The 24,556-nt window shown below is 46.4% G+C and overlaps 1 protein-coding gene across 1 annotated transcript; it reads right to left on the bottom strand.

Moving 5' to 3' along the window:
- Positions 1-3,246: 3,246 nt before the first annotated feature.
- LOC118086689 (cytochrome P450 2G1-like) lies at positions 3,247-20,614 on the bottom strand. Its single transcript, XM_035118614.2, has 9 exons — positions 20,360-20,614; positions 16,209-16,371; positions 15,949-16,098; positions 13,853-14,013; positions 13,355-13,531; positions 10,985-11,126; positions 9,583-9,770; positions 6,435-6,576; positions 3,247-5,636 (listed from the first exon to the last, which is right to left on the bottom strand). The coding sequence occupies exons 1-9, from the start codon at positions 20,537-20,539 to the stop codon at positions 5,455-5,457; spliced, it is 1,485 nt and encodes a 494-aa protein (XP_034974505.1). The 5' UTR covers positions 20,540-20,614; the 3' UTR covers positions 3,247-5,454.
- Between the last annotated feature and the right edge of the window lie 3,942 nt (positions 20,615-24,556).

Here is a 24,556-nt window from a genome sequence, read left to right as displayed (position 1 = left end):
GACCGACTCTGGGGTTGCGCGCTCATCTCGCATTATTGGCCGAGGGAGCCGGCGTTTGTCCGAAGACAGCTTCCAGGTCATGTGGCCAGCATGACAAAGCTGCTTCTGGCGAACCAGAGCAGCACATGGAAACGCCGTTTACCTTCCCGCTGTAGCGGTTCCTATTTATCTACTTGCATTTTGACGTGCTTTCGAACTGCTAGGTTGGCAGGAGCTGGGACCAAGCAACGGGAGCTCACCCCGTCACAGGGATTCGAACCGCCGACCTTCTGATCAGCAAGCCCTAGGCTCAGTGGTTTAACCACAGCGCCACCTGGGTCCCATCCTCATTGGATACTGCTGGTTTTTGCCAATAAGAAATTAATTTAGATTTGGCCTGAGCAGGAGATTTGAAAAGGCTGAAACCAGAAAAGGCAGAGCCTGTGAATCTTGGTGATGAGGCTATCTGGTCCAGAGTGAGCCAGTTCCTTTCCGAATCAGGGGCGTAGCCAGGATCAAAACTAGGGGGGGGGCAAGCCATGGTCGTTCAGGGGCGGGGCCAAGGCACAGGAGGGGAGGGGCCACAAAGTGGGAATGTGGGCGGGGCTAAAGGGCCAGCGGGCCTGATGATATCGTGGCGGCGGCAGCAGCGGCCACCTTGTGCTTCTGGGGCTGGCAGCGTTGGCGGCTACCCTGCTTGGCTGGAGAGGATGGGAGGGTCGGGAGGCGAGAGGGGGTGGCAGGGCGGGCAAGGCAAGGCACGGCCGCAGCCACGATGGCTCCGAGGTGTTGCTGCATATCAGCATAATATTTCAACCATGGTTCAAGCCCCACCTTAGGAAAAAATCCTGCATTGCAGGGGGTTGGACTAGATGACCCTTGTGGTCCCTTCCGACTACAATTCTATGATTCTATTGATATATTACCATAGCATATGCATCATTCTGCTTTCTTGAATTGTCCTACTCCTAGGCATAGCAGCCAACTCCTAGAGGCCTAGGTGCCTCCCCCCCCCCAATTACTGGTAAATACCGTATTTGAGAGAGTCATCCCCCCATATTGATGGGCTTTCTATGTGGGGCTTATCTGCCCCCCCGTATTTTATTAAGGATGGAAGAGGGAGGGAAGGAAGGAAGAAATAGAGAGAGAGATAACTCATATTTGTGGGTGTCTCTCGGTGACGCTGTGATGCTGGAACTCTGCATGTACAGGAGCCTTGTAAGCAGCTTTCTCTCTGCTTGATTTACAGCAGGCACGTCCAACAGGTAGATTGTGATCTACCAGTAGATCACTGGATGTCTGTGGTAGATCACTGGTAGGTCACTGGCACCCCTAAAAAAAAAGCTCACCCAAAATTTTCCTCCTCCCTAAAAAAAGTTGAACTATGACCTGAAGCCCTAAACAAAAAATGGGCCTCCCTCCCTCCTAAAAGAAGCTCAACAAGTTTGACCTAAACCCAAAAAACAGGGCTTCCCTTCCTTAAAAAAACTCAACAGCTTTGACCTGAACCCCCCAAAAGGGGATAGATCACCCCCAGTTTTAAACTCTGTAAGTAGATCAGAGTCTCTTGGGAGGTGGCCACCCCTGATTTACAGTATACAGATGCAGCAGGAGGGGCAGACTGGAACACCACTGCTTTTTATAAACATCACTGTGTCTGTCAAAGCTGCAGCCCCCCCTTTCTTATTCACTTCCTTTTAGCCTTGCAGAGCCACTGTAGTCAAATTGAATCCTCTGAGTCTGCACCCTCATTAAATCGCCAATAGAACTCTTAATGCTCCTGAATGCTCATTAACAACTCCCACTTAAGAACAATAGGGTGAAATGGTCAGCTATCGAATCTTGCCTGGGGATATATGCTCCATTGTCTTAACTGCTTAACTACTGGTAGCCACTTTGCTTTATTTATTTGATGTGTTTTTGTTACAGCTGTCTCTCTCTCCCCCCCCCCCCCGGGGGAGACTTAGATGCTCTTGCTAAAGCAAAGCCCTTTCCACTTCAGTTTTTGGAGGGGAAAAGTGCTGGTTATGGTCTGTAAAATACATTAATTTTTTGCTTCTAGGGGGGGCAGCTGCCCCCTCCTGCCCCCCCTACCTACGCCCATGTTCTGAATCTCAATTAAAGTGGAGTTCTTTGGCTATTGAGGAGTGGTCCGTTCTACAAATATAGCAGATGATCTTGTCAATGGTTCACATAAGCCTCATTTTGATAAACCTCAGGCTCATCCACACTTAACCTGTTGCCCAGTGCTTTCTCCACACAGGTCCGCGCTTTCCCAGTCTATGTCCAAGCACATTTTTATGCCCTGCTGCTTCCCCCAGGATGCAGCAAAGGAAAGTGTGGACGAGCCCTTAGTAGTATAAGGCAGGCGATAAAGAATAGCCCTGAGCATAAGTTTACTTTGAAGCCAGTTTTCCATCTTCCTACAGGCAGACGTGTTAGCTGACCTCAGGAAATAACAGAGGAACCCAGGATTTTGGTGTAGCAGCGACAGAAGAGTTTAGAATCAGCCCCGGGGAAAAAGGTAGCAACAAGTTCACAATCTTTCCTAGGTCTTATTACATGGGATTGGGGTGCTGATTTGCTTATTTTTGGTTTGCAGACATTTTTTAAATGACACTGCGGATGCAAATGGCAATCTGGATATCTGGTATACCTAACATGCAAGTGCTGTGTGTGTGTGTGTTTCTTAGAGATCTGACTTATAAAGTAATCCAGTCTTGCTATAAACCCATATTGTGGTGGGTGGGGGTGGAAGAAAGATGATTACACCATAGTTGTTATTTCAACTTATTTCTTGCCCAGGGCAGCAAGCACATCAATATTTTATTTTAAGCATTCGAAAAACAATTAGAAAAATTTTCTCGGCCACCGATTTCAGGGTTGCCAGGAGCAGTTAAGTCAGTATTGTTACCCAGTCTCCTGGCATCAGTCCCACTGCCAGCAGATAGGTCATCCACAGGGGCAGAGGAAGGGGTGTGTGGTCCGCCCTGAGTGTTTTCGCTGAGGGGGGGGTGACATTTGGCGTGCCGCCCGCCCGTGACTCCGAAGCCCACCCCAAGCCGTCAGGGGAAGGGGGGAGCTGTGCCGCTTTGCTGGCGACATTCCCCCCTTCCCCCTTCATTTTGACAGCTGGGGGAGGCTTGGGAGTCATGGGTGGGTTTTGGTGCAACAGGAGGACTTCTGCACTCTACTAATGCCCCCGGTCCTCAGTACTGTCTTGCCCTGCCTCACAACAGTGCCCCACTGCCAGGAGTCCTGTGGTAGCTCCCCTGCCTCCCAAGTGCTCCTCACCAGACTGGCTGCCATAGAAACAATTCTCACCAGCATTCCCCCTCTCCCCCACTCAGCTGGTGAATGTATTTCAAGGACTGGTTTGGTTTTCCAGACAAATGTACCCTCTGATGACCCCGCCACACAAGCACGGACAAACCTCAGGTGACAGCAAAGGTCAGTTTAGCTCGATTGGCCCCTCTCAGCCCAAATCCAGCTCTCAGTTGCACAGAGGAGCCTACATGTCACACACACACAAGTTTTTGCCTCAAACCAAGGAGAGCCTTCAGCTGGGCAATGCCCACCAGTTTATGCCTTCCCTGTCTCAGTAGAAGGGCTATTTGTGTCCTGGAGGGTCAGGAATTCAACAGGTTGGATGGCAAAAATTGCCCCTTATCTGTAAATTTGGACCAGTTTCACCCAGGTCTCCAACTTGCTCCAACCTGCATATATTGTTTGGGGAAGGGGAAGTTATTTCCATAGTCTACTTGTTCTCCCCAAACCCCTGAATTGTTAGAATGGGTGGCAGAGTGGAGAGGGCACCCTCGATGCTTCTAGCTAGGAGAAGCTCCTTTACTATTTCTTATTCCCCCCCCCCCCACACACACACACCTGAATACTGTAGTTAGAATGGGGGACTGGTGAGAGAACACTTAGAACATCTAGATGGGAAAGGGTTTGCTGGTAATTTTCTTGCATTGCTTTGCTGGGTGATGGATTTATTATGACATTTTGTTGTGCTATCTTGAGTTTGGAGCCTGCAGGGGAAGTAATGAATATCAGAGCCTAGAGCAACATGCCATTGTTGTTGTTGTTCTTGTTGTTGTTGTTGTTGATGATGTTTTCTGTCTGGGCTAGAAGACACCAGGGATATGAGAATTCCCTCTGGTGAGTTTCTGAGCCACACCAGTCTCTCAGAATCCTGTGCTTAACTCCATGGCTGCCAACTCCACTTTCCACCTCCCTCTCCTAAGCCCCCATCACCCAAGGAGAGAATGCAAAGCACAGCAGGCAAGGAAAGAACAATCATTTGTGCTCTAACAGTGCTAGAGAAATGTTTGCATAAAGCTTGGTGACACATACTTTTTCTACAGTATCTAAATAAGCCACAACTTTAAAATTCAAAGGGGGGGAGGAGAGAATACCGAAGATAAGCCACTCCCTTAAAATTCCACAGGCACTCACACCTGTAAATGGCAAATGTAGAAGAAAATCCCACAGGTACCATTTCCCCGCACTCCTGGGCTGCTCTTGGGGGGAGGGAGCCGCGCCGCTTTGCCGGCGGCCTTACCCCCCCTCCCCCTTCTTTCCGGCGGTTTGGGGGAGGCTTGGGAGCTGCAGTTGGGACAGGTGCTGTTGTCCTGCACCCCCAACGACCCCTGTGGGCAGCTGTTTCAGCAGTGATATTGTAAAGTCATGAATATAAGCCACACTTTAACTATGCATGGTCACAATTTGGAGGGAAAGTGCAGCTTATATTCGGGCCAATGCGGTATATAATAAAATATATTTTGATTGCAAACAGAAAACAAAAACCTTTTCTGTACTAGTTGATGATGCCACTATATTATGAGAGCCATGTTGGGTGCTGAAGAACAGCAAGAGGTCGAATAAGTGGTATGAGCAAAGTTGAGCTTAGACATTTCCATCAAAGGAGGCCTGCCTGTGAATTATTTTCTTTGCTTTTCTCATGTGAATGCCACATAATAGGGACACCTGGCTTTATGCCCACATTCCATCATGCTTTATTTGAAAGTCCACAGCAACAGGGCAGGAGCCAGGGTTGGGGGTCCGCCATGTCGATTCTTGGGACCTGCCAGCATATAACAACCAATAAGTCCAGAAGCAAATGCTGCAATTTTTTCTTTTCTTTTCAGGCGTAAGGTCAAAGCTTAAACACACTTTGGAAGCAGATGGGAATTCAAGAGGCACCAGAGTTCTTTGGGCTCAGCAGAGGAGAGGATGAGAAGGGCCTCAATGGGGAAAGAAGGATGATAAACACAGAGAGGCATAGAACCCCAGGCCACAGGTAGGAACAAGGCCTAATTTGAGAGCAAAATCTTGACGACGCCCATTACAAAAGCCCTTGGGATGAGGGCCAGGAAAGGGAAGAAGACCGTTCCCCTCTCCCTGAGCAGCCAGAGAGACCAGCTTGTGCAAAAGCACAGTGGCAGGGGAGGAAAGACACGATTTGGTCTCCACTCAACGTGGGACAATGCAGAGCTTGTAGAAGGGCGGGATGGTGGCAAAGCCGCACTCCTGGGGGGCTGTGTCAATGTCCTTGGGGTCCAGAAGGGGCTTCAGGCGGAATCTCTGCAGGGTGGTGGTGAAAAAAAGGAAGAGCTCCATTCGGGCCAGCGCTTCGCCGAGACACACCCGTTTCCCTACAAGGCAAAAGGGAGAAGAATCATGGGTTTGGGGATTAGAGGTCAGGTTTAGGTCAAGTCCAACGTCCTTGGGGTGTGAATAGAACAGCTGAAATCCATGTGAATGGAGAGAGGGGAGTTTCCCTCTCTTATAGGACTAAAACCCTGTTTTTGTTGTTGTTGTTGTGGCAGATCTCTTTGTGTGAGTGTGTGTCTGTCATCCCGTGGAACTTAGGGACAAGAGATCCAGGATGGCAAAAGGAAGTATTTCTTCAGACTGTGTATGTAAAATGGGCTTATAGATTCATAGAATCGTAGAGCTGGAAGGGAACCGATTCTCTCCCCCACCCCACCCCTGAATTTGTCCCTTACTTTGACCGACCAAAGCCCTACCTACAACCAATACTTCCTTCCAGCAGATTTTGCCCACACTGTATATTTGTTATTAACATCTCCCCATTCCTTTGCATATTTATTTATTATGGCGTGTGTTAGGGAGTAGGGTGTGTGTAAACACTACAAATGACCAAGTAAAAGCCACAATGCAAAGAAGGTTTGTTTTCTGTAGGAGACCCAGGTTCACAACTTCATAAAGTGAAGGAGAAGGGAATAGGGGAGGTTCTCATTTGCAAAAAATAAGAAAAAAATGTGTTTAAGACAGGCTTCCTCAACCTCAGGCCCTCCAGATGTTTTTGACCTACAACTCCCATGATCCCTAGCTAGCAGAACCAGTGGTCAGGGATGATGGGAATTGTGGTCTCAAAGCATCTGGAGGGCCGAGGTTGAGGAAGCCTGGTTTAAGAGGAAGGGATCTACCTGAGGAGAATGGCACGAAAGCGTCGTTCTTCTTGAAGCGCCCGTTCTCATCCAGGAAGTTCTCGGGGTCGAAAGCAAATGGGTTTTTAAACTTCGTGGGGTCGTACAGGACAGTGTGGAGCATAGGGTAGATTTCTGTCCCCTAGGAAAAAGAGGAGAGAATATTGAGATCAGAATTGCAAAGATTCGGGGAAAGTCCAGAGAGAAGCTCTCCAGCCCATCCCTCAACTGGTGGATTACCGGCCACATTTGACCACCGGCCAACTCCTCCCTGTGACATCTACAGACTGCCCTGCCTGAATGTGAAGGCACCACGTGGGTAGCTGACCCACAGAAATCTCATGCAATCTGGTCAAACGGTCAGTTGATCTACAGGTCCCCGTCCCCCCACTCTACAGAAGCATCACTGTGGGCATCCATCTGGGGTCAGGGAGGCATTCCACCTCTGGCTGTAGTCCAGCTTAAGCCAAGAGGAGGTCCAGCCTTACCATTAGGCAGAGTGAGCCAGCTGCTTCAAGCGGCATATGCTGGAGGGTGAGGACTAGAGGCCAGGTGTTGGAGGCCAGGTGTGTCCCCATGCACCCTGTAAACTAGCCGCAGGAGGATACTGTCCCATCACCAGTGTTGGAAATAAGATCCAGCAACAGGCCTGTTCGCTTCTGTGCATGGAATGGGAGGGGAAGCGCCCTTTGAGCTTTCACCTTATGCAGCAAGTTGCCTTGGGCAAGCCCTGGCCGGGATGGAGAGACCTTTGGTGCAGATTGGTGCCCCATTTCCTACATTAATTGCTGAAGTTTTTAAGAAAGGAGATCTGCAGTGTGCTGGTGCTGGTGGTAGCCCTGCAGAGACCCCTGCATGGAACCTGACAGTGGGACAGCCTCGTCTCTACTGGGTGGACACACATCCCCAGCGCTGGAGGGACTCATCCTGGTCCACCAGTGGCTCTCCTCATTCAACTTCCTCTAAAGCAGGGGTGTCCAACTTCCAAGAAACTGTGATCTACTCCCACTATAAAAACCCTGGCAGTGATCTACCCATTGGATTGACCAAAGTTGTTGAGCTTTTTGGGGGGAGTCAGACCCATAGTTGTTGAGCTTCTTTTGGGGAGGAACACTCACATTTGTTGAGGCTTCACCAAAGTTGTTGAGCTCTTCCCCCCCCCCCCCATTTTATTTTATTTTAATTTTGGGACGATCCATCAGGATCACGCAATTGACCGCAATTCACAAGAAACGCCCCGCAAATGACCGGTAGATCACAATTGACCTGTTGGACCACCCTGCTCTAAAGGATGGGGGAGCTGTTTGTTTCAGTGTCTCTCACTTCCGCATTCTCCCAGCCATATGTCATAGAATATGTAAACACAATTTGCAAGGCCATTTCAGTTCTATGAAATATCATAGAATTGTAGAGTTAGGAGGGACCCCGAGATCCAAACCCCTTCATTGCAGGAATCTCAACTAAAGTGTCCATGACAGATGGTCATCCAACCTCTTAAGTTCAATTCTCCATATTTCCACATCAGTTTGTGAATCTTTTTGTTCGTTTTAATAGTGTTGTCATGAAAATTCACCAGCATTTTTAGTGCAAATTCCTCCCAATGTGCACATTTCTGCCTGCAATTTTGCCGTATATGCACCTGCCAAAGTGGCAACAAGACACGTCTCTCCCTTATCAGGGTCTTTATAGCCACAGCAGGTACTGTAACCTTCCAACAGTCTGACTTGGCCCCCAAAGGGCTCAATCCTCCATTGTTTCCATAGACAAACAGATGTCAAGAACACAATTTGCAAGGCCATTTCACTTGATTTAATGCACTTTTCTATGCTACTTTCACTAATATGTGCATGTTATGCACATTTCACCCTAGTAAATGTACAAGTAATGTGGCTGGGTAACTGGGCTTCAAAATTCAGAAACGTGCAAATTTCAAAGGATGGATGGCTGTTGTGTTTCAATTCAGGTATTGTTGCAGGAAATGCAAATTTGGTAGGATTGCCTTTCAAGGCAAATGGGATCAAATTTATCCCCTACATCCTGTTCAGGGTGAGACTTTATCAGCTGGGCCCTGGCCATCCTTTGAGGATTGGCTGTTGTGGTTGTTGTTGTTTTAAGTACTATGGCTAATGTCAGCTTTTGCCAACCTGGTGCCCTCTAGATGTTTTGAAATGCAACTCTGATCAATCCCAGCCAGCATGGCCATGCGAGAAATCTAGAGGGCACCCGGTTGGTGAAGGCTGCTTAATGGAATGACAAATCTTTACCACTCTCCTGGAGGGTATCCAGTCCTTTTCCTTTGCCAAATACCCACCAATAACAGAAGTCAACATCACCTCATCCCGCCTCCAACAGGTTGATTCTGTGTCAGATGAAGACTCAACTATTGCAGTTGTGGGCAGATGTTGGTGGCAAGGCACAAACGTGAATACTGCTAATCTCTAATAATAATAATAATAATAATAATAATAATAATAATTTTAAAAAAATTTTTTATTTGTACCCTGCCCATCTGGCTGGTTTTCCCCAGCCACTCTGGGCGGCTTTCAACGAAGATTAAAATACATTAAAATGTCACACATTAAAAACTTCCCTAAACAGGGCTGCCTTCAGATGTTTTATAAATGTCAGGTAGTTGTTTATCTCTGACATCTGATGGAAGGGCATTCCACAGGGCAGGTGCCACTACCGAGAAGGCCTTCTGCCTGGTTCCCTGCAACTTGGCTTCTTGCAGTGAGGGAACCACCAGAAGGCCCTCGGAGCTGGACCTCAGTGTCCGGGCAGAACAATGGGGGTGGAGATGCTCCTTCAGGTATACTGGGCCTTTGAGGCCATTTAGGGCTTTAAAGGTCAGCACCAACACTTTGAACTGTGCTCGGAAACGTACTGGGAGCCAGTGTAGGTCTTTCAGGACCGGTGTTATGTGGTCTCGGCAGCCACTCCCAGTTACCAGTCTAGCTGCCGCATTCTGGATTAGTTGTAGTTCCTGAGTCACCTTCAAAGGTAGCCCCACATAGAGCGCATTGCAGTAGTCCAAGCGGGAGATAACTAGAGCATGCACCACTCTGGTGAGACAGTCCGCGCGTGGTCCACACAACCCATTTTGTTGTGTCCCACACACTTTTTATTTCCTCTGCCCCACAACTGATACCTTAGGGATGATGTAGCCTCTGAATTCAGTGTCGCGGATCACGGAGTGGGCCACGTTCATAGGGATGAGGTCACTGACCCTCTGTACTTCGTGGATGACAGCATCCATGTAAGGCATTTGGCTCCGGTCTTCAATGTTTGGGGCACGGTTCTGGCCAATCACTTGGTCAATCTCCTGGTGGATTTTTTCTGTCCAATGCATTTAAATCAAAGAAGAATTAGAGAATCAGAGTTGGAAGGGACCACGAGGGTGATCCAGCCCAACCCCCTGCAATGCAGAAAACTTTGGCCCAACATGGGGCTCGAACCCATGACCCTGAGTCTCGTAGTCCACTGCCTGAGCTATCCGTTCACTTAAGACTTCTAGCACCAAAATGCAGTTCAGTTTTCAGCTTGAACCTAGCCAAATGTTTCTTTATTTCTCCAGACTTAAGGCAGCTTAGGCAAATTAAAACAAGAAAGATATTTTTTTTTACAAAAAGCTAAAAGCATATGAGAAGGCAATCGTTTAATAAATAATTAGGTAAAGGTAAAGGTAAGGGGACCCCTGACCATTAGGTCCAGTCGTGACCGACTCTGGGGTTGCGGTGCTCATCTCGCATTATCGGCTGAGGGAGCCGGCGTACAGCTTCCAGGTGAAGTGGCCAGCATGACAAAGCCGCTTCTGGCAAACCAGAGCAACGCACAGAAATGCCGTTTATTTTCCCGCCGGAGTGGTACCTATTTATCTACTTGCACTTTGACATGCTTTCGCACTGCTAGGTTGGCAGGAGCTGGGACCGAACAACGGGAGCTCACCCCGTCGCGGGGATTTGAACCTCCGACCTTCCGATCGGCAAGCCCTAGGCTCAGTGGTTTAAAAAACAATTCTTTAAAAAAAAAAAACCAAGTCTATTAAAATACAGAGAATAAAAACAGCACATATAAAAAGCCCTGCTGGGGCAGGCCAAAGGGGGACCCATGCAGTCTAGCAACCTGGTCTCCCTGTCACCAACTAGACACCCCTGGAAAGCAAACAAGCATGACTCTCTTGACTTGCAATTCCCAGCAACTGGGGCCCAGAAGCATATCTGCCTCCAACAGTGAAAGTACAGCATCACCATCATGATTAAGAGCCATGGTTTGTCTTACCCTCCATGAATTGGTGTAGTCCTCTTTTAAATCTGTCCCAGTGGCCATCACAACATCTTGTGTTGTTGAGTTCCGTAGTTCCTCACTATGTATCTCCCAACATTCAGCTTCACTGGATGGCTCTGTTGGATTAGAACTGTTCCTACCCACTTTCTCCACACCAAGCCTAACTTTACACACCTCTGTCGTATCTCCCCCTTTCTCACCCCCCCCCAACAGGCTAGGCTGGGCTTTAATCAGCATGGCTGCAATGTGCTGGTTCCCTTCCTTACCTTGCACTTTGGGGTATTTCATCAGAAACAGAAACCCATATCTCAGGGTGGAGCTGACGGTCTCCGTCCCAGCAAAGAACAAATTGAGTGTGGTGAGTTCTAGGTTCTTGGTGTTGAATTCGCTGGACGGGTTGTCTTTCTCCTGAAAACAAACAGGAAGCCAGTGTCACTAGGATTCCCCCATGTAGGTGGGAAGTAGGGGGAGCTGGTTTTAGGTTTGCTGCCTCTGTTATAGTCCTTTTATGGAAGAAGGACGTCACTTGTCTGTTGGGGGTGAAGAGAAACTAGGCAGACTGGCCACATGTCACCCCATCAGATCATTAATGATAATGATGATAAATTTCTTATGCCCCACGCATCGAACTGGGTTGCCCCAGCCGCTCTGGGTGGCTTCCAACAAAAATACAGGAAAAACAACAACCATTAAAAGCTTCTCAAACTAAGGCTGCCTCCAGATGTCTGTGAAAAATTATATAGCTGTTGAACTCTGACGTTTTCCAGGAGGGCCTTCCATGGGGTGGGTGTGACTACCAAAAAGGTCTTCTGTCTGGTTCCCTGTAGTTTCACTTGTGAGTCGAGAACCTGCCACCCACTTGGGGAAATAAAGACACACGGACACAATGTATTATAGTTAATGGGTGGGAAAGGCCACAACTATATTGGTTACAGCATGTGAGTGGTATTGGCTTAGGCATTGGATTGGACAGACTAGATGACTCCCCCCGCTCGGCGTGGAGTCATCAAAGGTTAGCAACCAGAAGGTGGAGCCTGTTGATGCAAATACAACTGGAAGCTCCCCCTGATGCCACCGGGGGTTGTGCCATGGCCCTAGCCACCAGCAGGGCATCGGACGGAATCCACAACGGCCGGATTCCTTTAACAGAATACCCTAAAGATGGAGGGGTAGGCGATGGCCCGAACCTTGGCCCCTCCAACACATCATGGATATACCAATGCCTAACCGCCAACAAAGTTGTGACGATTTTCTACAAGGTAGACGAAAAACCAAGAGGCATAAGCCAATTTTGCCAAATGGACAAAAAACTCCTACCAGACCCCTTGGGCAACCAAGGCGACCAACCGAAGTCCGTAGTAATGTCAAAACCTAGCCTGACCTAAAGGGAGGGTGGGCGGGAGATCCGAAGAAAAAACCTGACGCAAAATGGAGGCTGAGGTCTGCCGTGGCTGCAATAAGTGCAGCTAAACCCCGCCCCTGTGCCAGTCCTATTGGCTGGCTCCTGGAGGTGCGGCAGCGAGGGCAAGTAGGCGAGGGGCCAAAACGCCCCCTTGTCTACGCGGGAGCGGCTTCCACTCACAAGCCCTCCCCTCTGTGAAGAGGAGAGACTTTCTCACAGTGAGGGGACTGCCAGAAGGCTTTCCAATGTACATTGGAGAGACAAAGCAACTAAAAAAATGTATGAGGTTTAGTTGAACCAACTTATGGTCCCTCTAGAGCAGGCATCCCCAAATGTCAGCCCTCCAGATGTTTTGGACTACAATTTCCACCTTCCCCGACCACTGGTCCTGTTAGCTAGGGATCATGGGAGTTGTAGGCCAAAACATCTGGAGGGCCGCAGTTTGGGGATGCCTGCTCTAGAGATCCTTTTTACTGTGCATTCACAATGTACACAATTCAGCTTTCAATACTCTTTGCACCTGCAAAGGTTTTGGGGTGGTCACACTGCTTCATTTCAAAGGAGTGTGTATCCTGCAACTTCTTACCAAAATTAATATTTTATTTTTGTGTACCGCTTTTGTAGCACTCCAGCCCCTCCGGACAGCAATAGCATGGTAGCATTGGAGAAGCATTACATAACAATTAGGGAAGCAAAATAGACCCACCATTAATGCACTGTGTCAAGAACACATTGCAGAATTTACCCAGTGATAAGGCACAAGCCTGGAGGGGTCTCTCAGTTGGTGAGCAGCATTCACTGAACGTTGCATGATAATTTTACATGCTTGCCTAGCACATTCTAGGTTCACCAGGGACTGAAATGGTAGCACACCTGATCATGAAGTATTTGCAAAGTGTATTATTAGCAAGGTAGGGAACTAGGTGGCACTGTGGGCTAAACCACTGAGCCTAGGGCTTGCTGATCAGAAGGTCGGCGGTTTGAATCCCTGTGACGGGGTGAGCTTCTATTGCTTGGTCCCAGCTCCTGCCAACCTAGCAGTTCGAAAGCACGGTCAGGGGTCCCTTTACCTTTATTATTAGCAAGGTATGTTAGCAAGCAGCAGAATATGCAGAGCCCCTGTGGCAGTCTAGAGATCACATCTCTCTGTAAGTGATGTGCGACTTAGTGATCCTTGTGTGAACCTACAGCTCCCTGTGGAAATCCCACCTCATTTCATACGCCAACAGGGTACCTTTTCCATCTGGATGAGGAAGCAGTCAATGAAGTCACGAGGGGCATTAAGGTCAAGGGTCTCCTTGTTCTTCTCCACTCTCTTGGCAATGTAGGCTCTCATGTCTTCCAGAATGTCATAGATCTTGGTGTGTGGCCCTGGAAAGTACTTCAGAATGCTGGCATATATGTCATAGAACTGCAGGAAGAAAGAACAGGCAGCGGCAGCTGACCAGGAATGCCTCCTGAGGGTCAGGAGAGATTCCTTGGAAGCCAAGGAGGCCACACTAGATGGTAAGTGGCTGTTATAAAATATGGCTGGCTTTCAGGCCCTTGTCCAGCCTGGTGCCCTTCTGCTCTCCGCATGAGATTAGACTCCAAATCCCATCAGGCACAGAGCACAGCCAGCAAGGCCAATGCTCAGGGATGATTAAGTTGATGGGAGCTCCATTCCAACAATATCAGAAAGGTGTGTGATTGGGAAATGGATTTCTGCTCTGTCTGCTTTGCGACCAGGTACCTGAGACCAGGCGGTGCTCATCTCCCGGAAGCTGTCATTCATCATCTGCATCAGGGACTGGAAATCCTTGTCTTCGTAGTCAAAGCGGTTGCCAAAGACAATGGAGCAGATAACGTTGGAGACGGCACGGCTGAGGGAGAGGGTCGGGTCGAAAGGCTTCTCTGCAATGCCAGGGCAGAGGAAAAGAAGGAAGACTCATTGTGCTGAAGGGGCCAGGATATCTTGGGAAGTGTGAGGAACTGTGGAACACCTGCAAAGTCCTCTCCCAAACTATTCTCATCTGCAGTACCTACCCAGAACTTAAGATATCTATTTCCAGGCTACTAGAATGAAGACCTTCACTGGCTATGGAGCAGCCTCCCGAGAGAGCTCGCTCAGTGCTATCATTATGGTCTCACTTTTGTTGCATCTGGTGAATGCCTTTTTTTACTCACCCAGGCCTTTTAAACAATTTGTGCTTTGGCTCTGGGCTTTCCATCCATGTTTCATTACATATTTGCCACAGCGAACTATTCCGAACACTACTTTTATTGTTTAATAGTATTATGCATGTTGCAATTTATTACTTTAATTAAGAATATTAGAAGAACCTGCTGGATCAGGTCCATCTAGGCCAGGCATCCCCAAACTCGGCCCTCCAGATGTTTTGGGACTACTACTCCCACCATCCCTAGCTAACAGGACCAGTGGTCAGGGATGATGGGAATTGTAGTTCCAAAACATCTGGAGGTCCGAGTTTGGAGATGCCTGATCTAGGCCATTACGCCGCTCTCATAGTGGCCAACCAGAGTTGGTGGCCACCTGTTTCCAGAGAAGGTGGAGGGCACCTCTGCAGAGGAAGTCAAACTACTATGTTAGCAGCACTGAAGTGACCTCCATGGGGTGCAAGCCTGGGCAGTATGTACAGTGGTACCTCTACTTACGAATAACTCTACTTACGAATGTTTCTACTTACAAACAGAGCTCCGTCCGCCATCTTGAATGCGGTTTAGATAGGATTTTTTCTACTTACGAATTTTTATATAGGGTTGCTTTGACTTACGAATTTTTTCTCCCAATGCATTCCTATGGGATTCGACTTACAATTTTGTTCGACTTATGAATGTGCGTTCGGAACGCATTAAATTTGTAAGTAGAGGTACCACTGTATAGAGGTCGTGGGCTGCGCAGGTGACAATACCCTCTTCTTAGCCATACTGGTGTGGTCCAAAGGAAACAGAGCAATATGTTTGGCACCAGCTTGGCTACAGGAGTTGCTGGAAGGAAGCGTACAAGGCGCCATTGAATCGTCTTAGGGACTCTGCTCTGGGTTTGTGCAAGGTTCACTCCTTGGCCTTTTCTTCTCCCAAAGATCTCCCGCAAGGCAGCAAAAGTTTAGGCTCAGTTTTCCTTCTCCCAGATGGGCTCCCATCTGCCCCTCACTTCCCTCTACAGCAATTATCTAAGAGTTGAGCAATTATCTAACATTTGGGAAGCATCTGAAGGCAGCCCTGTATAGGGAAACTTTTTAAGATTTATGGTTTTACAGTGTTTTTATATATGCTGGAAGCCACCCAGAGTGGCTGGGGCAACCTAGTCAGATGGGCAGAGTACTACTACTACTACTACTAATAATAATAATAATAATAATAATACCACCATTTTTGTGATCGCCCAAGAGAACCTCTGTTACTGGGCGGCCAAATTAAAACCATCTCATCCATGCCTAAGAGCTTTCTACTGGTTAGATGGCACAGGGCTCCCTCTGCGGAGCATTTTTTTCTCAGGCTATGTAAACAGCTTAAAGATTTCTATTGAAATATGAAGTGGTATATAAGTTAAATAAATAATTAGTTTTGAAAGGTGGAAATTCCTCGTCCTGTACAGCACTGTTTCTCTCTCTCCGCCCTTTATCTCTACTTACCCCTATTTTGGGGGCAAAGTACAGTATGTGCTCTTTCCTCCCTGCCTGTTATCCTTCTTGAGCCCAGAAATTGCCATTGCCTTTGGGACAAAAAGCCTTCCTGCCCCAGCCTGTCTGGGCTTTGGAACTCATGCTTCTGCCCAGCCTGGTGGGGCTGACCTCCTCCTCCCTCCCCTTCTCTTGACCTACTCACCTTTGGTCTTATGTAATTCCTCCAGCAGGAACTGGGCTTCCTCTTGGATCCGATCCTCAATTGTTCTTTTCCCCATGCCAAAATTCCTCAAGATGGTGAGGGAGAAGCGGCGCAGCTGCTTCCAGCGCTCTCCCTCAGAAAACACCACCCCTGCAGGCATGGGGAGGAGAAAGGGGAGAGGGATTGAATAGCAGCCAGGAAACAGCAGACACAAGACTCCTGCCTTGCAAGTTGGACCACCCTGGGTTCCTTCTCCTCACCATAACCATCAAAGGTCCTTTGCAGTGTGGGGTTGGTTTTCCTTCCGCTAAATTCTTCTGCCTTGTCAATCAGGGCCTCCTTCACAGCATCATGCCCACAGAGGACCACAACCGGGCGATTTCCAAAGTAGACGGTGAACACTGGGCCATATTTGTCGCGCAGCTGCACAGGAGAAAGGACAAAGGCTACTTTTTGTGCATGCAGACGAAAGCTTATACCAGAACATACTTAGTTGATCTATAAGGTACTACTAGACAATTTTTTAAAAAATTTTTTATCTTGACAACGTATTATGGGATTAAAATTGGCCACAACTTTATTAACCCTTTCAGATGTAGGAAAACCTTGGCTCAGGCATTGGGCATATATCCCTCCCAGCCCCCTGGCCAGGGGGCTGAGGCACATCAGGGTTAATCGGATCCAGGGAGGGGGCACAGCCAGCCAGCCAGCCCCCTTTTCCGCACAATGCAAGGGAGTTCACTGATAACCTTTCAGTGTATGCCCAGTGACTCCCTTTAAAAAACAACAACCCTTTAACGGGGAACCCTGGAATTGCCGCCACGGGGAGCTGGAGTCACCACTTCACGTCCCCCCCACCCCATTTAGGGAAGATAGACTAAAGGATTCTGCCCAAGGCATAGAACCGCCAAAGTTGTGACAATTGCTACGGGGAAGGTGAAACCTGCCAATGCAGGGAAAATTCCTTCCTGGTCCTTTAACAGCAACCATCATAAGATCACAGCAACGCCCGCTTACCTGGAAGGAAAATGGTTAACCTGCAATCAAGCATTAGACAAATGGATGGGTGAAGCTCCGGGAGTTGCACACTTACTATTGGCTCTGCCCCCCTTAAATTCACCTCAAGCCCCACCTCCACCAAAGCAGCTGATTGGATTATTTGAACCGGGGTTTGGCAGGAACCCCCAACGACTGTGACGTCAGGGAGGCAGACCAGTACAACCAGCTGGCAAGTCTTATGTGGCTCGGGGGTGCTGTGCGCAGAGGCAGAGCTAACTGCTCCGGCACCTGGAGCAGAGCACATGCTGTGCACCTGGGGGCGGAGCGAGCCACCCATGGTGGTGGGACAAGCATCCCACGGGGCGCCCCTGCGGCAAATGGCAAATGTTCCAGGAGGCAGGGCAGCCATGACATCCCTCAGGAATGACACGCGGGGCGGACAACACCCACCTCACCCCCGTTCCTCTGCCAGTGGCTGTGTGTGGTCCCACAAAGGGCACCCACAATTGGAGGAGTGAGCATTCCTTTGGAAGAACTTTCTGAGGGTCAGAGCTGTTTGGCAGTGGAACAGACTCCCTTGGAAGGTGCTGATCTCTCCTACACTGGAGGTTTTCCAACAGGTGTTTGATGCCCATCTGCCAGGGGTTCTTGGGCTGCGATTTCTGCACTAGAAGACCCCCTGGGGGTTCCTTCCAACTCCCTTTCTATAATTCTATGAGACCTGGCTCAGAGTCCCACTTCAGGGTTTCATCAGCTGGAGGAGCATACTCTCTCATATAGAGCCAAACTCCATATTAGGTGGGAGAATGAATCATCCAACACTTTTATTTTTCTTTAAAACAGGAGCTGGCAGCAAGGAGGGCAAATTTGATTAAAGCAGTGGCTGGCATTCCCAGGCACTTAATCCTTTTTTCATGGTCCATTTTGCTGCTCAAAATCCTCCCCGCCGCCTGATCCATTTCTCTTTGCAGGGGAAAATAAACCACAAGACCTCCAACGAGCTGCCATGAGGATCCTGCTGATGAACAAAAATGTAAGAGTACAAATATTTAAATAAATGAAGACGTTTATGAAATATGATGCCAGCAACACCTGAACAAAAAGCCTCACTATGTTGACACACCAGTATTTCATCACCAAGGGGAAAAAGCTGAGCATCGAAAGGGGGCAGGTGTTGCTTAACAATTTCCACTGTAATACACAGTTCTTTCTCAAAGGCAGAGCAAATGGTTAAAGCCAAGCTCAACCTGTCTCCTAACCAGTCTCCCTACCTATCTCCAGCCCTCTCCAACCTCAGTTCCAACCCACCTCAACCAACGCTCTCAACCCTCCTGTCTCTCTTCAAATCCTCTCCTTTTAAACGCTCTCTCCTGGAACCATAGCCAATCAGAGGCTGCCGTTCATTAACCATTTGCTGGCAGGGAAAGAAAGAAAAAGAAAGAAACACTTGTAGATCCAACCAGTCCAGCAAAACCAACTTTTTCATCACACGTGGTTTCGAGTCCCATGTTGGGCAAAAGATCCGTACATTGCCAGGGGTTGGACTGGATGACCCTGGGGGGTCCCTTCCAACTTTACAATTCTATGATTCTATCCAAATTTAGAGTCTCCAAAATGCTGCCTACCAGAATGCAAAACAGGTTGGAAAGTTTGAAAAGAAGGGGAGGGTTGTGAAAGATAACATGTAGGATTGCTGTTAAGTTGTTGTTGTTTTAAAAAAATGCTTTCGAAGTTAGCAAGAATCATGCTTAGCATGGTGTGCTGAAAGTGCATCTCAACTTTTGGTCCTCACAACAACCTTGCAAAGCTAGGCAAGTGGATTTACTACTGTTACTTCTACTCGCAGTAATGCTCTTTTTGCACCTCCACTTGCCCCAGGAAAACCTGCTCTTTAACACTGAATTGGAACAAACAGCAATTTGTGTTTTTTTTTGTTTTTTTTAAGAATTGCAGTTTGATTGATTCCGTAGTAAAGAGCTGGTTTTCATGGGGAAAGCACCAGGGCAAAATAGGGAAAGTGTTCAAACAGGGAGCTTTCAAAAACAGACCTGTGCCAAGAAAAGGCAGTGCAAAGGTAAGAGTGGATAAGGGGTTTTTTTGTGTTATTAAACTAAGTTGGCATCAGGCAAACATCAGGCAAATGGGTGAACATATGGATCGAAAGAAAACAGAAGCAAAAGATTACCAAGTGTGTCAACTCCCCTTTTAATAAAAATTAATACAGTCTCTGTAATAATAATAATAATAATAATAATAATAATAATAATAATAAACATAGCATTGAGTTTATCGTGCCATTTTACATCATTTTAAAACATTAAGGTGTCAGTGTAGGTTGTCCATAAACATGTTTGCAAAAATTGGTGGGAGAAATTTGCTGTCTACTTCCCTTGTGTATGAAAAGAAAGGGGACCAGGTTTCATCAAAGTTGTTGCTCATTATAAAAGACCTTTTGGATGGACAGGGCAACCGTCATCTAATCTACCCAACTGGAGGCAGGCAGAAGGATACAAGGAGAGAGATGGAGGAAGGTGTTTTGGCAAGAGGCAAAGAGACAAGAATATCCAGAAAGCCACAAAGAAGACACAGAGACACTTAGTTGGGGAAGCACTGTAGTCTGAGCATATTCCTGTGCAAGAGAAAGGGTGGAAATGGAAGAGGAGAAAGATGGAGGCAAACTGATGCCTCGGTGCATTTTAATTAATTGAATTCCCTTTTGACTCCTGGGCGCTGCTCTTGCTGCTCTGTTCCTAGAAGGGCTAGGGGAGAAATCTGGTTCTGCTTCCATTGGAAGGCTAATCTACCAACCTTTCACTTTCCAAAACCATGCACAAACTGAAGCACATGGATCCCAGTTTTGCAATGCAGATCTCCAGCCAAAGAATGACAAATGAAGATACCACAGGAAAGGGTGCATGCAAATTAAAACATTCAGGGAAATCACTTGAAAAAATGTGCACATTAGTCAAAACAGTATGCGGGGGGGGGGGGTTGTGTTCATAAGGAGACATCAAGAAAGAAGATTCCACCTAACCATTAGGAAGAACTTCCTGACAGTAAGAGCTGTTCCGCAGTGGAATTTGCTACCAGGGAGTGTGGTGGAGTCTCCTGCTTTGGAGGTCTTTAAGCAGAGGCTTGACAGGCATATGTCAAGAATGCTTTGATGGTGTTTCCTGCTTGGCAGGGGGTTGGACTGGATGGCCCTTGTGGTCTCTTCCAACTCTATGATTCTATGATTTGCACTATAAAATGCTGGTAGATTTCCATGAAGATTTCTTTTTTAAAAAAAAAAATAGTTTGCACATTTCTCCAGAAATATTGAGAACTGAATTTAAGATTGGAAAACTGAGAAACAGAAAACCAAAACCGAACTGTGCCTTCTGTCCCTGGTTCCCAGAGTCAGTAAACTCACCCTGAGGAGGGATTTCAAGGTTTCTGATGACTTGAGCTGCAGGAAATTTCCAATCACAGGTAGCGGCATGGGTCCCGGGGGCAGCTTCCCATGGCTCGATATGCTCCTCATTGCTGCCGAAATGAGGAGCCAGGTCAAGCAGATGACAAGGAGGAGAGTTACAATGCCGGCCAGGTCCATGATGGGGGTCACTACCAGTCTGTTGCAGTGCCGACAACTGTCCCATTTTGACAGGGTTCTAGATACTGAATCAAGGCTGGATTTGGCCCCACCTTCTGCATTATGTAACTGTACTAGGCCAACCTGTTGAGAGCTTTAATCCCAATAAACTTATGCCAAACGTTAATCATCTATTTCCTGGTTATCAGGATTGTGAATATTTGTTCCAGGAGCACGAGAGTTTGTGTGCACATTCTTCGTGACATGTGAGTAAACGATTCCCATGCCAATCGCCTTTTAACTTTTTTATCTAGTGTTTTCTACGCAAATGTCTAGGCAAAAGTCATGTTGTCCGCCTTTTGGACTCCTGATAATTGCTTATTGCTTCCACGGTTGTTAAGGTGCTACTGGAAGGAATTTTTTTATTTTGTTTCGAGTATGGCAGACCAACACGGCTACCTACCTGTAACTATTAAATTTTATTTTTTGAAGATGATTGCAAGACTAAAAGCCTCCTTTAAGTGGAGGGGCTGGAAGGAACAAGGAGTGAAGAGAGGCCTGGCCAGAGTAGCAGAGGAAGGTTGCTCATAGTTAACATATTCTATGTTACAGCTAAATTAAAATTTGTTTTCAGCTTGCCAGTGAGAGCCAGTGTGGTGTAGTGGTTAAGAGCGGTAGACTCGTAATCTGGTGAACCGGGTTCACTTCCCCGCTCCTCCACATCCAGCTGCTGGGTGGCCTTGAGCTAGTCACACTTCTCTGAAGTCTCTCAACCCCACTCACCTCACAGAGTGTTTGTTGTGGAGGAGGAAGGGAAATGAGAATGTTAGCCGCTTTGAGACTCCTTTGGGTAGTGATAAAGTGAAACAGACTTGGTACACTCTGACCTGTGAATCTTTGCTGACGAAGAATTGTCGAAACAGGGCCTTGTCCTGATTTTTTACTGGAATTTATTTTTATTTGCCTACTATACTGGGATTGATTAGTATTTGAACTCTTCATCACACAAATAAAACCTTGTGAAGATATATTTGAAATCCATTTTTCTTCTGGCCCGAGTTCTTGCAATTTACTGTTTATTTCCAGCTAACTAAAGCACATCATACAACAGCTGGGATTTAATGGTCACCTATCAATGGCCAAATGCAAGCCAGAACCAAATGCAAACTGGTCAAATGACCAGTCTGCAATGCCAGACTCCCAGGGTGACACACAATAAAAGGCAATGTTTAAGAAGCTCAATGCAAGCATTCAATCGTGGGGACACTTATTTTGGAGGAACTCCAGTTGAACTCAATATGATTTGGGTGGGTCACTTAACTTGTTAAATCAGGGGTCAGCAAGGTTTACCTCGCCTGGGCCGGTTAACTCCAGTGGAGAGCCCTCAGTTGGCCAGATCGCCCCCACGCCTGCGATTTCTGGTGTCGGCGTCTGTGCAGACACGATTTCCGGCACTGTGGAAGTTAGTCCGCACACCGTGCTGCGCCGGTTTAGCGCAGCACACGGGGACTTGCCGAGCAGGCGGCTCAGTTCGGGGGTGGGGCTCATGGGCCAGTTAAATGACCCCAGTGGGCTGCTTGTGGCCCATGGGCCTTAGGTTGCCAACCCCTGTGTTAAATGGAGACAGGTAGGTTCTGGTTTCACTACATCAGTAGCACATGAGACTCTAGATCTCAGGGTTGTAAGTTCAAGCCCCATGTTGGGCAAAAGATTCCTGCATTGCAGGGGGTTGGCCTAGATGACCCTTAAGAGTCCCTACAATTCTATGATTCTATGTGCATAGGCCTGGGCTGCAAAACTGCATTTGAAGGGGCGGGGGGGGGGAATGACTAATGTAGCAATTGGCAAGAAAGTCAAGTGAATCCCACAGAAGTAAAACAATTCTGGAACTAGCAATAAGATTTATTTATAAAAATATTTACTGGTGTATACCACTATGCCATAAAAATCTTCAAAGCAGATTACAGCAACAAAACATAAAAAAATACAATAAAAACCATAAAAAGATGTTCTCCCCAGAAGACACATACAGAATAATACTAGAATTATAGTTGATCTTTTGGAATATTTAGATTTGAGAATTGACAAACCGGCTGTCTTAATGGCAGTTGATGCAGAAAAAGCCTTTGATAGGGTTTCTTGGAAATTTATGAGAGGGTTACTCCACCACATTGATTTTGGGGAGTAGTATCAAAAGGGTTGTGGACCCAGGTGGCGCTGTGGTTAAACCAGAAGTGGCTTTGTCATGCTGGCCACATGACCTGGAAGCTATACGCCGGCTCCCCAGAGTTGGTCACGATTGGACCTAATGGTCAGGGGTCCCTTTACCTTTATCAAAAGGGTATTCAAGCCATTTATACTAACTAGACAAACAGCTAAAATCTTGATAAATGGATCCATTGCCCAGAAATGTGAAATTAGTAAAGGAGTGAGGCAAGGATGCCCCTCTCACCATTAATATTTATTTTGACATTAGAGATTTTATGTAAAAAAAATTAGAGAGGGAGAGAACATCAAGGGTATCCAATTGGGAAGAAATAAATATAAAATAAGATCATTTGCGGATGATCTTATTGTAACAACGGAGCAGCCGAATGAAAGTTTGATTAAGGTAATGGATATTATGAAAGAATATGGAAACGTTTTTGGATTTAAATTAAACATCAATAAAACTAAATTATTAGCAAAAAAACCCCTATCATTGGCAGAACAGAAAGAAATTGAAAATAAAACAAAACTAAAAATATATTCCAAAATTAGATACATGGGAATTTGGCTCACTTCAAAAAATATTAATCTCTTTGAAGACAACTATATGAAAACATGGGAAGAAATCAAAAAAGATATGGAAATATGGAATAGATTACATCTTTCTTTTTTAGGACGAATTTCAACAATAAAGTTAAATGTCTTGCCGAAACTATTATTTTTGTTTCAGACAATACTGATAATAATAAAAACAACAACATATTGAAGCTTGGCAAAACTCCTTTCTCAAAATTTATATGGTCAGGAGGCCTGGAATTAAACATAAAGTTCTGATAGATATTAATGATAGAGGTGGTTTTGGACTTCCTGACCTAAAACTATATTATGAGGCTGTGTGTTTGACATGGTTGAAGGAATGGATTGTATTAAATAATACTGAACTACTTGATTTAGAAGGACATGACATTTGATTTGGGTGGCATGCCTATCTGAATTATGGAAAAATAAAGGCTCACAAAAGCTTCTCAAATAAGAAATGCCTTGTTTAAAGTCTCGGGAAAATATAAAAGATTTTTAGAACAAAAAACGCCAAAATGGATTTCCCCTCAAGAGGTAATTACAATTTTAAGAAAAGAACATGAAAGAGAGCTGGATAACATATAAGAATCTACTAATTGAAAGTGAGGGTCAATTAAAAATTAAAATTTATGAAGAAGTGAAGACCTTCCTTACAAGCTAGCTAGAATATTACCAAATATATGAACTGTTTAAAGAAGACAAAAAAGTAGGATTTGGAACAGAACCCACAAAATTAGAAACTGATTTAATAGATAGCAAAACAAAAACAATATCAAAAATGTACCGGCTCCTCTTAAATTTTGAAGTGATAGAAGAAAGCACTAAAGCCACTATGATAAAATGGGCCCAAGACATAGGGCGTCCTATCTTGATGTCCGAGTAGAAAAATCTATGGAAGATTAATATGAACTTCACCACAAGCTACGGCATTAAGGAAAATATGATGAAACTACAGCACCGTTGGTACTTAACTCCTGCCAGGCTGTCAAAAATGTATAATAATTTATCAAACGTAGGCTGGAGGTGTGGGGAAAATGGGGCTGATTTTTATCACATGTGGTGGACTTGCGGGAAGATTAAGATTTTTTGGACACAAATATATGAAGAGTTGAAGAAAATGATGGGCATCACTTTTATTAAAAGACCTGAGGCTTTTTTGTTGAGCATAGTTGGAAAAGATATACCAAAATCAGTAAAAGAAATTTTCCTTTTCGCAACAGTGGTGGCTAGAATGTTGGTGGCTAAGGATTG

Source organism: Zootoca vivipara, chromosome 6 (assembly GCF_963506605.1).
Source record: "Zootoca vivipara chromosome 6, rZooViv1.1, whole genome shotgun sequence".
Taxonomy (NCBI): Eukaryota; Metazoa; Chordata; class Lepidosauria; order Squamata; family Lacertidae; genus Zootoca; species Zootoca vivipara.
This window is presented reverse-complemented; position numbering and strand designations above follow the sequence as displayed.

Coding starts and splice junctions, on each gene's coding strand:
- LOC118086689 (XM_035118614.2), bottom strand. CDS start 20,539: ATGGACCTGGCCGGCATTGTAACTCTCCTCCTTGTCATCTGCTTGACC. Junction 16,372..20,359: donor CCTTGAAATCCCTCCTCAGG/GTGAGTTTACTG, acceptor TCTCCTGTGCAG/CTGCGCGACAAATATGGCCC. Junction 16,099..16,208: donor AAGGACCTTTGATGGTTATG/GTGAGGAGAAGG, acceptor CCATGCCTGCAG/GGGTGGTGTTTTCTGAGGGA.